General features: G+C 37.9%; 1 protein-coding gene across 4 annotated transcripts in view; it reads left to right on the forward strand.

Annotated features, from left to right (window-relative positions):
* Positions 1–13045, forward strand: part of mical2b (microtubule associated monooxygenase, calponin and LIM domain containing 2b) — a 64469-nt gene that overhangs the window by 41349 nt on the left and 10075 nt on the right. For 2 of the 4 annotated variants that reach the window (XM_053505408.1, XM_053505409.1), the window contains exons 22-30: positions 739–843; positions 1125–1157; positions 2617–2797; positions 3691–3755; positions 3884–3962; positions 9996–10116; positions 11136–11212; positions 11700–11768; positions 12347–12447. In XM_053505408.1, the coding sequence (XP_053361383.1) occupies positions 739–843; positions 1125–1157; positions 2617–2797; positions 3691–3755; positions 3884–3962; positions 9996–10116; positions 11136–11212; positions 11700–11768; positions 12347–12447 (831 nt within the window). Of the gene's footprint in view, positions 1–738; positions 844–1124; positions 1158–2616; positions 2798–3690; positions 3756–3883; positions 3963–7286; positions 8754–9995; positions 10117–11135; positions 11213–11699; positions 11769–12346; positions 12448–13045 lie in introns of those variants that run through there. The other 2 variants (XM_053505410.1, XM_053505411.1) reach the window with 2 other exon arrangements.

Here is a 13045-nt window from a genome sequence, read left to right on the forward strand (position 1 = left end):
GAGACAAAATAAGATAAGGAACGAAAACTTTGCCTGCAGTTCAATTTAAATTGACATTTTAATTTAAACACCTTCTCCATTTGGTGTCTGCTCTAAAAATGTACATCATATAAGCCATGTTCCAAAATAGTATCACATTGTTTTATGTTTTTTTTATTTTTTTTTTTTATCTTTAGCCAGATCAGCTTGATTAGACTCATGGAAACACATTATAAACCTTCATCAGCTTTATTCTGACTTTAGTGGTTTTGCTCTTTTTGTTATTCCTAAAAATCACAAGGAAACACTTCATTATGCTAGCTGACCTCATCGTGCACTCTTTTCCATGGAAACACAAAACTCTGACTCCCTCACTCCCTCGCTCACTCCCTCGCTCACTCCCTCGCTCACTCCCTCGCTCACCCGCTCGGCTCCAGATGTTTTCACAGACCCGCCACCCCTTTCATGTGCATGCCTGATAGACTCGGGAACTTCAGGACAGCAGATTTATTAAGTTATTTATTTAATTAATGTATTAATTTGTTGCAAAGGTCGATCTGGTTTTGATCTGGTGTGAATGCATGCCTTGTATGGGTTTATGCATGTCTCTTAAGTCTTTTAGACTACTTTAATCCCTCTCCTTTGCTTTTGTATCTTTTTATCTTTGATTCTCATGACTTTCTCTTTTTTTATGCCTTCCTGTTTTTTTTTTTTGTTGTTTTTTTTTTATTCCGTTTTATTTCATCTGTGATGGATTAGAGGACAGTGGGGAAGGTTTCCTCTGTGATTGGTGTTAAAGCTGCCACTCTGGCCATCCTTTACGAAACCGATCACAGACCCAACAACCCCGTCACCGTCTCACTGGTAAGCACTCACAGGGTTACATTTATTTTTTTTTTTGGCATTACCCCTGTGTCTCGTTGGATTTCTCTCACTAAGGAAGGATCTATTGCTAATTTCTTGGAGTGCTGTCAGGAGTTTCTTTGTTTCGTCACTTACGTAATCCCAGCCGTATTATCAGAGTGATTATATCTGTAAGAACATACGGTGCAGTGTTCATGAGATAAGATGTAGCTACTTTTTTTTTTTATTTCCAAGCTAAAAGGTGGCTTTTGATTTGAACTCTTTGCATTTCTCGTTCACAGACTGAGGCCAGGAGATGCCAGGAGTCTGGTTCGGTAAATGAACTAACTGGCTGAATTGCATAACAACTGCTTTGTGTATTTCACTGTTTAATCAGCATGCGGATTAACCCTCATGTGCCATCATCTGGTTTATGTAACATGTTGTTTTGGTCTAGAGGAACATTTTGCAATGCCAGTATTCACTTTTCCACATTTTTGTTGTCTTACTGAAAGAGACTTCATCGGGAATATGTCGAGACGAGTCCAGTCAAGTCGGCTTTTATAATATCGGCTTGTAACAGCGTTCCTGCTGGACCAAGGCTCAACATACAAACATTTAATTAACAAAAACTAACTAGCCAACCAAGGACCCTAATCAGCTGAGACAAAACAGATTAACACACATCATTTTTTTTTTTTAACTGAGTACTATACAAAAAGATAAGTGCAAACAGTTATGTTTCGTGGATCCACAAAAAAAACAAAACTTTTATTTTCAAATATTTGACATTATATTTACAGGCATCATGCATTAATTTTTCCATGGCATTGCCATCCAATATTTCAATTGTTTATAGTAATTTATTTGACTTCATCATTTACCGATATTGCTGGTTAACCTTCTGTTTATATTCACACCAAACCAGCAATCATCTGTTTTAACGGCTATGTTTATCTTAATCAGCCCTTTAGTAGATGATTTAATATTACTTCACGAAGAGAAATTCTGAAGCTACATGTTTTAGTAATATGCACATTTATTGAAGTCATATCGTTGTCATGCCAAGAGCTGAAAATGGTTATTCATACTTGTGTGTCAGCTCATTATTTCTCTGCTTGCCTACTTGGACATTCACATGGCTCTCCTCTCTCTCTCTCTCTCTCTCTCTCTCTCTCACTCTCTCTCTCTCTCACTCTCTCTCTCTCTCACTCTCTCTCTCTCTCACTGTGTGTGTGTGTGTGTGTGTGTGTGTGTGTGTAAATACAGAGATATAATATTGCTAAACAATACCTTTTATTTATTTATTTTTGGCAGTTTAAATGTCCTGCCTTGTATGACATCATTCTGGGCAAAAAGAACAGTGAGGGGGCTTTGCGTAGCTCCTCCTCCTCCTCCTCCTCCAGTTAGACTTTCTAGCCACCTTTTCATGTTTTTCTGCTTTTCCAGTCCCATTTCCTGCAATCTGATTGGCTAAAAAAAATGCACTTCCGCAAATAGATGTGAAGGAAGTATTAACTCAAAGGTGTTTGAAATCCCTTTTAGGAAGGCGTGTGTTATTCATCTGAAACGTTATCACACATTTTGCAAAGCTCCAAGATGTACATTAACTTAATAATAAAAATAATAATAATTTTTACTACCAGGTTTTTCATGTTCTAAATACAACCTTCATCTAATTTGCATGACCTCTATAATCTGTACTGGATTATTTCATCTGTACTAGAATAATCCCCTCCTTTAGAATCTGCACTCGTGGTTTTTAACGTCCGTGTCTGTGTGTTTATGTTTCAGGTTAACCTGCGGAAGGAGTTTGCGCCCGGGATGGGCGGCAGCGACACCTGTCACTTCTGTAAGAAGCGTGTGTACGTGATGGAGCGATTAAGCGCAGAGGGCTACTTCTTCCACCGGGAATGTTTCCGCTGTGAGGTCTGCAGCGCCACCCTGAGGCTGGGAGGACACGTGTTTGACCAAGGTATAACACGGAGACGCGTCATCCGACGGGTCCATCAGTGGAGCCGTAGATACAGAGAGAACATGTACATACGGGAAGAGTAAACGTACAGGAGCAGAAGGAGGTCATTTCTTGGAGACAGTGTCTTGCCGTCTTATTTCCTCTGTCTCATTCTCGACATTCTCTTATTTTGTACCACAGTTCTAAGTCAAGTCGTACTCAATTACATAGGGATACACACAGCGCTGTTGAATTCTGGTTAGTCAATAGATGGTACTTAATTACCCAGGAGAGTGTAATTATGGCAGCTTATTGAGGTTTTAGAAATCTAGATATTCGGCACTCATACGAATATTAAGGTTTATTCCACATCCATGTTCAATTCTTACCAGAAGGTGTTGATTAATTTATTATATATTTTTTTTTAAATAAGAAGAGCTGTTAGTGCACTCATTCTTTAAACAATAGCATTGCTATAGCAACGCCAGTAGCAGGCTTAATTAATTTATTCAGTCCAACGTCCTGTTGCATGAAAATGTGTTTTTCTTTAAAAAACAAGAAAAGAAATTTGCAAGTGATCCCAAACTTTTTTTAGGTCGTGTAGGTAGAAAATATGATGCATTGTTATTTAATTCGTGTGGTTTAAAAAGGAGTAAAACAATCCAGGACATGATATTATTGTATTCTCCATTGTTTCCGACAGCATTATACTACCGAACAATTAATTAATGTTCTGTAAGCGCACGTCTCTAAATGTTTTTGTTTATTCATCCTAATCCCGAGTCTTAATTCCAGCTCTTCCTCATCTTTGTATAATCTCAGCATACAATAATCGTTCTTACTATTGGATGTAGTTTGAAAGTTTTTTCCTGTATGTTTTATGTCGATTCATTTGAACCGGTTGCATTTTGCAGGCACTTTTTACTGCAAGCTACACTTTTCCCAGCGCAAAACCGGCAACAGGCTTCGAAAGCCAGAGGTAATTTAATAATTAGTTAAAGAGGTCATTTTGATTATTATTTATTATATTTGATTATTATCACCACAGAAGTCTCTGTTAAAGTAACAGGTATTTTACAAACGTATGTGTGTGTGTTTGTGTTCCAGGTCCGCAGAAGCGACGCGCCCGTATCAGATAGCACCGACGGGTACTCCGCCAGCGGGAGCCTCTGCAGGCAGCCTTCAGGTACCTCGAGTTCCCTGTTTAGGAAAAGGCAGCACGTGAGCCGGCTGGTCAGCTGGATGCATGGCGTGGTCTGGGCTTTATGGTTACACCTCAGAGAGCATCGAGACGACTATGCCTTCTTTACTGAACTTCTGGCCCTGGGCATCCCTCTGCTGTTGGCGCTGTATGAGACAACAGCACAGATTAGCCTTGAGGAGAAGTTCCTAAACACGAGTATAGTGTTAGGGTGAGATGTGTGTCGAAGACCGCCCCCGCGTTTTTATTTAATTCTGTATAGCCTCGGCTGTGTCTCAGAGGCATGAAGTAACGTGTGCTGATTGCACCGCAAATCCGAATCCTAATTGTGCCAAATCTGCACATATCCCTCCTTTTTTTTTTTGGTTACATAGCAGTGTTAGCACTTTGCACTCCGACACTTAACACGGTAACGTTTTTCCACCAGTTTGAACTCATTAAAGGTTTGTTAATGAGCAAATCTGCTGAGTCAGGTGGGTGAAAGCGTTCAAATGTGAAGTCCAGGCAGGAAATCAATACAGCACTGTGCAAAAGTCACCATATTATCCTTAATACAAATTGTTATACATGTTTATTATGACAAAACCATTCACTATTTTCAAACATACCGTAAAAAATTCATGAATGAATAACAGTACAGAAGAACATTTGCATGCCTGTGAAGAAAGCAGCGTTAATGGTGTTTTCAGATGGAAACAAATGGCCTGATGGATTCTGCAGAAAAAATAGAAAGGAGCGAGTCTGACGAAGTCACCAGAAGAATTTCTATTCTCCAGCACACTCAGTAAAACCTACTCGCCGTTTTACTAACAGTACCGTGCAAATGTTTGAAAACGTTTCTATGTAACAGAAACTTCTATAGAGTAATAAAGTAAACAGTCAATATTCGGTGTGAAAACCTTTTGCTTGTAAAGATACAGATTTGTACAGTTTTATAATTAAAACAGCTGGTAGGTTTTACTGAGTGTGCTGGAGAATTGGGGAAGCCAGAGTTCTTCTGGTAACTTTGTCACCCTTTCTATTTTCATGCAAAACCCTGAAACCTACATTACGTTTTTTTGTTTCCATCTGAAAACTGTTCAGATATGCAAATATACAGTATTTCCGTTATGTAAATGATTTATTACTTTTTAAGGTACGTTTGGAAGTATAAACTGCTTTTGTACATGGTAATGCAAACACAACTTTTTTTTTTTTTTCTTTTTACACCTAAAGATAATAAGGTTCCTAAGAACTTTTGCACACTACTGTACTTTTCATTTTTTTTAAGGTTTAAGAGTGTGTCTGATTTTATATTGAAGGAATGCTCCAGTGTTTTTTTGTTTTTGTTTTTTTATTATTCTTTTATTTTAATTTCTATTCACATACATACTGTGTCATATGTGTGATTTCCAGTGATCATCATTTTGACACAAATTCTTCTTTAAATAGTTTAATACAGGACAAATGAGAAGGGTGGTGTCCCCTAGTGTATCTGAAATGCAGCATTTAAATGAAACCAAAACCATTTCCTGTACACCATGCAGTGCAGTGATAATCAGGCCATAATGGCGTTTTATAAATTATATCCACGGCATTAAAATGTAGTGATGTCGTACACGGGATGCTTTACACTTGAGCTGTGCGATTCAATCACTTGAGCATTTCAGTCAAGCTCTTGTTGCACGATTCAATGAAAAGAATAGTTGGTGAGGTTTTTGATCTAGAATCAATTCGTTTATAATCATATCACAGCTTTTGTATAAAATAGAACCCACTTGCATCTCTGAAAAATCTTGTTTTGCTGAATTACCGCGTCTTCTTTCGAGTTTACTTGTGGTTGGTGCAAAAGCGCCCCCTAGTGCGTTGGAATGTAAAGCAGAAAATTACAAATTGAGTCTTTATAGAAGACTATATTTATTAAGAATATATCTGTAAAAGTGCTTAATGGCCAAATAACTTCAGGACATTTTTTAAACTGGTGTTATAAATAAGATAAATAAGTGTTGAGTAGAGTTTGTGGAAATTGCACAGGTAGTAGAAAGTCAGGTTGAGCCCATGTGCTGTTGGAGTATTTATAATAATAATATTTATTATTATTATTATTATTATGAATATACAGTATTTATCACTGTTTAGTGTTACCTGCAATGTCTAAATGTTTAAATTGGCCAATAACAAAGACACAAAAGAGCACTTTATGCCATGCTGAGGTGAGCTAACCCGACTGCTGTGTTCCCTGCATGATATGTAGTCCGAGACTTGCATCCTCTCTCACCGGTTGCAGTGTGATGCCAAACAGTATCACTTTTAATGCTTTACAATGCAAAACAGCATATCAAGTGCCATTTTAGATGTACTGTATAGTATAACTATGAATCTAGTCTGAATGGCTAACGTTCACATTACCAGCCTGAAGTGACTCGGTCCAGTTTGTAAAGCAGATCTGATTTAAAAATAACAATAATAATAATAATTTGGGACTGTCTGATGTTTTTTTTAGATCAGATCTGAGTCAGTTTCATATGTGGTCCTAGATCGGATATACTATATCCAATACATGGTTATGCGACTTAAACGAGAACAGCCAGACCTTCTTCCTTCTTCCAGACCTACTTTTTTCACAAAAATCGCATCCATTGTTTGAAGCGAATGAGCGGAAGCAGTTGGCGCGAGCAAAGACGTATCGATTGACGATTTAAGACGCGTCCACATTAGGGTCAGATTAAAGTCACTTACAATCAAGAATGCAAACCATCATGACATACAAATCCGATCCGATCTGAAAAAAAAAAAAAAAAAAAAAACTGAATCGAACAATGTGGGTTGTAATGTGAACGTAGCCAACAAGACTACTCTACAAATATTTAAAATCCTACTTGTAAATTTCCCCTTCCTCTGTTTCTGTTCATCCTTCAATTCCCCCATCCTGTTCCACACCTTACCCCGTTAGTCTGTTTCATGTTTCCAATGCTCCGACCCCTGATTGGCTGAATGGTGGTGTTGAAGACGATTGGCCTGCATGAGACAGGTGATCAGGGTGTGGTCATGCTTTTTGCTGCATCTCCGTGTAACCGCTTGCACCATGGGTCTTCTGTATGAGCGTGTCAATTAGTCTCGTTCGTCGTAACTCGATCGTTCCCTTAAACTAACTCACTAACAGAAAACATAAGCATGATTGGCCTGCTTGTGAACACACACACACGTATGTGGTTTTTGCATGTTTTTTTTTTTTATTATTTATATGTATTTTAAAGCATTTAAATTGTATTTCTTCTTCTTCTTCTTCTTTTCTCTTTGTGTGCGTCCTTGCTTTGCTCTCTTTTCCAGAGGCTGCTTTACTGTCCAAATCACACTGCAGACCTCTGTCTTGCTCTGAGGTCACCACTTAATGAAGGATTCTTCTTTAGTTTTACACAATTTTACCCACAGATCCTTTACATTTGTACATTTTTAGCACTATTTATAATTTCCTTTCAAGTCTGTACATTTCGTAGCTTATAGCACATGATAAAAAAAATTCTTAATATTTTCTTAATTTATACATTTTAAACCCTGTAAGTATTAAATAAATCCATTTCAACTCGAGTTCTGTTTCTGTCTTTTGTTTTTAACATTTTATGCACATACAGTACGTGAACCTCATCTGTGAGTACAGAAGCTTTTCACGTAACACACAAGCTGGCCTTTAAAACTATAACCACCGCCATTTTTACACCCACATCTCACGTTCACATCTGTAACTTTTTCCACTTCTCTTAATATCTTGACCGCACTTTCTCCACCATACGCCACTTTTAGCGTGTCCGAGTTAACGTCCAGACCGCATATACAGTAACGTCCCGAGGCTCAGTCTCTAATTGTGCATACATTAGACCCATTGCAACTGCAGCTCCATCACTGGTGTCCACAAAGGGGGTTTGGGTCCTTTTCTTTCAGCTCTTTTCTGTTCTTTCTTTACAGAGAAATTTTACCAGAGAAATGAGCAGCGATGTCGTTTTTTTTTTTATATCCGTGCAGGCTTTTCTGTAAAATGTGCCAATGGTCATGATGAAAGGACATAGGGGTAATCGAAACATGTCTCATTAATAAGATCAGTCTGGGTCTTAAAGAAATCAGCTTCGTTGGTTTTGGATATTTGTTGAAGCTGTACTGCTTTTAAACTAACTGATGATTATGGCTTAAAGCCAGTAAACAAAACAATTCTCAAACGTTTTAACTTTGACCTTTAGTGGAAAGTTGACTGGAAAGAAAAAGTGTGATAGAAAAAGGTGCACAAGCAAGAGGATTGATCGCAGCCCTCAAAAGATCATCCCAAGGTCCTATTCAAGACCTTGGGGGAGTTTCAGAGTGAGTGAGGCTGGAGTACGTGCATCAAGAGCCACCACCCACAGACATCATTAGCAAATGAGATACACTTGCATTTCTAGTATCAAGCCACTCCTGAACCAGAGACACGGGCATCATACCTGGGCTAAGGAGGAAAAGAACTGGACTATTGCCACTGAATGGCAAATCCTCTACTCAGGTGAATGTAAAGTTTGCATTTAGTTTTAAAACCATGGTCACAGTGTCTGGAGGATGAGTGACGGGGGGCAGAGTCCAAGTTTATTGAAGTCCAGTGTGAAGTTTCCACTGTTGGTGGTGATGTCATCTGCTGGTGGTGGTCCACAGTGTTTTAATAAGTCAATGCAGCAGTCTACCAGAAGATTTTCGCATCCCAAGATGTGTGCAAATCTGGTAAACAACTACAAGAAACGTCTTCCCACTGTGCTTTCCAGCAAGGGTTTCTCTTCCAGTAGTCATGTTTTGCTTGGGAATCAAATACTTCAACTTAATTCATAACGTTTGGATCATGTGCTTTTTCTGGATTTTTGGTTGATATTCTGTCTTAATCCTTTACCATAAACCGATGATAAAAATTATAGACCCTTCATTTCTTTGTAAGTGGGCAAACTTAGAAAATCTGTCAAAATCAAACACTTATTTCCCCCACTGTAGGTTGATCGCCTCTATGCCATGCCAAGTATTGAGTGCATAAATTAACATGCATTACATAACTTTGACATTTAATACATTTTACAATTGATCTTAGAAATTATACTAATATTTTGAGATGCTGCATTTTGTTTTTCATGAGCTGGGATTTGCTCTACAAACACATTGCACTTTACACTTTGCCGGCCCATAAACATGCAAAAGTAGCCATATTTATTATTTTAATTTTTAAAAAATTTATTATAAACTGGCACAGAGTAATTGCCCATGTTGGTAGAGAATCTCTTTCTCTATACAAAGTATTACTTGACATAGTCTCTGTCACAAACAATGCATTCGTGCCTTCCTTTAACCCAACTCTTGGATCCTCTTTGAAAATTCCTTTTTGTCCCAGTTAATGATCTACTGTGCGCTACAGGATGTGTACGGAGAAGATGAGCGTGAGACGCACAGAGAAGTGATGTTTAAAAAAAGCAGAAACCAACATTAAAGACAAACCACGATAAAAGTTGTAATTTGAGGGTTGGTATCAACAATGGCTTAACTGCACGGCTTGTGATGAAGACTATGTTGAGTAGCACCTTTGGATAGAAAAGGTGTTACTTTACCAACTTGATTTAGCTATGTCAGTTAATGCAAAAAATGTGCATAACTTTTTTTTATTACCTTGGTAGAGACTTTGTACTCTGGTCCAATGATACCAAGAATTATTTTGCCCTTGGCACAAAGCTCTACAATTCCTCAAAAATTGCCCAAATCTCCCATTTCCACAGTAAAACATGGTGGTGGTAGCGTCATGGTCCGTATTACCCTTGGTCTCTTGGTTGCTTCTGTGAACTCTTTTATTCCATTATCATTATCTCAACTCCTTCCTCTAATCAGTCATAGTTGTGCTGTGATCAGAAATGTGTAAATATTTTGGCGCTTGTAAAGACAACCCAATGTGTTAACTATGTGTTGAAGGCCGGATATCCATCAGATGATCTGTTGCTTTTATTTCCTTCCATATTACAGTGTACATGTATCTTTTTCTCTGTGTAGACAAACCAGGTGCAAATCCGTTGTCCAAGACACAGGAAGACCCCGTCCAGAAAGTTCTGCAGGATACGGAGAGTTCAACCAAGCCACAGCTCTCAGATCTTCCTACCATCAACAGTAACAGGTTCATCCACAGCAGCATCCTCCTGTTCATCCAAAAGCTCACTCTCTAAATATTTCTTTCGCTGTTGTGTCTTATATGTCAAGCAAGGCATCATTTAGAGATCAGGTGTAGGTTTGAGTGTTGGTTCGAGAGAGGAGCATCACTCCGGACTCCTATTTCTCTCTTAGGTTCAACTTCTATGTTCAGAAAGAAACTTGTACTGAAGAGTTTAAGATGCTGCATGGCTACAAAAAGCCTGATTATTATTGATATTAATTTTACTAATTATGTTAGCTTTTTGTTAACGACGTACTGTACACACACATTTTCTCCCCTATGATTGTTCTTTCCAACTGAACTTTTTCAGTCTGTCAGTTTACCTTTCTGTCTGTCTATCTGTCTATCTGTCTATCATGCTGTTTGTCTGTACATCGGTTTCTCGCTCTATCGGTCTTCTTTACCAGTCGGTCAGTTGGACTGGCTGTGCATTGAGCTGTCTGTCATTCTGCCCCTCCCTTTTTGTTTGTCTGTTTATAGATCTGTCCCTCTATTAGTCCATCACTAATTTTGTCCGTCTGTCTCTTTATTAGTTTCCTGACCTGTCTGTGTGCATGCTTATTTGTTTATTTACTTGTCAGTCTGTCTCGTTGTCTCGATATTGGTTTGTTTCTCTGTCTGTCCATTAGAACCTCTGTGCATTGATCTGTCTGTCAGTCTACCCTACTGTTTCTGTCTGTCTGTTTATTGGTCTGTCTCTCCATTAGCCCATTAGTCATTTTGTTTGTCTGTCTGTCTTTCCTTATCCAGACTGTTTGTCTGTCTGTCTGTCTGTCTGTCTGTCTGTCTGTCTGTCTGTCTGTCTGTCTGTCTGTCTCCCTTTTTTAAAAAAAACTAATTTTATTATTTTTATTATTCTAATCCATGTTATATCCTCTGTCCTTCTGTATTCCAGTTGTTACTTTTATACCCTTTGACTGTATGTGTTTCAGTTTTTCTCACAGTTATCAACATTTACACAATAATGTCTTTCTGTTCATCAGGGACGGTGAGTGTTCAGCTCAGGATCCTTCCACAGCATCCGATCCGCTCGCTCCGAGCTCTCCACCGCTCAGCAAAGGTGAGTCTCTGAATGTTTTGCTCAGGGTCATGTACAGTATGAATTCAGTTACACGGACAGCAGCAGATTGTCAAAAGGTGTATTTTCCTAAAACACAATGTCTCAGGGATTTATTTCCCTCGTGATTACAATTCCAAGTAAGTTTATAGCAGCTGTAAACCGTCAGCATTGGAGACGGCTCCTGAAAAAAATGTTCAAATATTGTATTTTTTCAAATAAGTTCATGTCAAACCATTATAAGTCTTAGTGAGTGAGCAGTTACTACAGAAACACGTAAACCTGGGATTTGCTTTATAGGACAGGAAGTCATCTCAGAACTGCTGTTAATGAAAATAAATCAACTCCTTCTGACCAATCAGAATAGGAATCAAAACATGTACAAACTATTTATAAGTGCCTGTTTGTTATGGGATATACTGTAACTGTATTACATTCAGTGTAGTGGTTTATAGAGAAGTTAATTGATGCATGGTGTTTTTGGTCCCAGTGGAGAGTTCATACACACGAGGAGAAGTGACCATCAGAAACCATCGCTGGACAAGGAAGATCAGAGCGAGTACGAGTCTGCACACACATACTTGTAGTCCGCTCCCTGTTCATGCTCACTCAGACTTGCACTAAATAATTATAACTCATAATTGTTTAATATTTGTGTCAATCCTAATCGGATTCAAATGCAGCAAACGATCTATTCATAGCAGATAAAATACCTGATTCGTTTTAAAGCATTTTTAAGTCTCAGTATTAGCCATAAGAGCATTAAAACACATTATATTCAGTCGAAAATCATTTAAAAGCCATGTAATTTTAGCCTGAGGGGGAAAAAAAGAAATAATTTATGAAATTAAAGCAGGTCATATTTACTCTGTCCAACAGAGGGCACTGTAGGTCTGTCTTATATTACAACAAGAACAAACTCATCATTTTATTCACTTTAATTTAAATAACTTCCTTCTTCCTTAAACATATATGGAGATCTGCATGATTAATCAAACCTTTGTTTTATGACTGAAATATAGATATTACACAGAACCATAACTATGATTTTAGTCGTCCTTTATTGTGTTTAGTGATCATCTGTTGTAGTTATTAAACAAGTCTTAAATAACAGTAATAATGATTCTGTCTCCGCAGCGTTGCCTCTGATTCTGGTTAAGCCGTTTGACCAGAGGAGAAGATCTAGCGATGCTCTAATAGAAGAAGGAGATTCCGATTTCGAGGAAATCCATACACCAGTATGTCAGAGACAAAATGTCTATTACAATTTTTTTATTTAATATAGTTTTAATGAATTTCACATGAGTGCAAAAACAATAAATCAAATAGTGGTTCATGTTGGTGAAATCATTGAGTGTAACATCTGCAATGTAAAGCCTAAACCTGCACAGTTTATTTTAAATCTAAAGGATGGTTTCTCTAATCAGTTTCTCAACTAAATTACTGACGACTTCAACCTGCAACTGCAAAACTGATTTGTCCTGAGACCATGTGACCCGCATCCTATGATGTCATTCTGTTCTGTTCACATTTGTGTTGCGCATCGGAAGTTAAAGTGTAGTGAAAGTGGATCCATTGTGACATATACAGACTGAGGACGGTAATGATGTGGAAATAATGACTAATTATATACACTACTGGGTAACAACGTTGACGTTTTCCTTATTTTGAGCCATAATTTCAGTCGCCTGCTTGACAATTTCTCATTTTCATGAACAGATTTAATGTCATACCTGAACAAATCATTTAATTAAAATCATAAAGAATCTGTAAACCATAACGGTGTAACATACAGTAGTTAACCGTATATTAATATACTTAATGACAATGAGCTAC

The sequence above is a fragment of the Clarias gariepinus genome, chromosome 10 (assembly GCF_024256425.1).
Source record: "Clarias gariepinus isolate MV-2021 ecotype Netherlands chromosome 10, CGAR_prim_01v2, whole genome shotgun sequence".
Lineage (NCBI taxonomy): Eukaryota > Metazoa > Chordata > Actinopteri > Siluriformes > Clariidae > Clarias > Clarias gariepinus.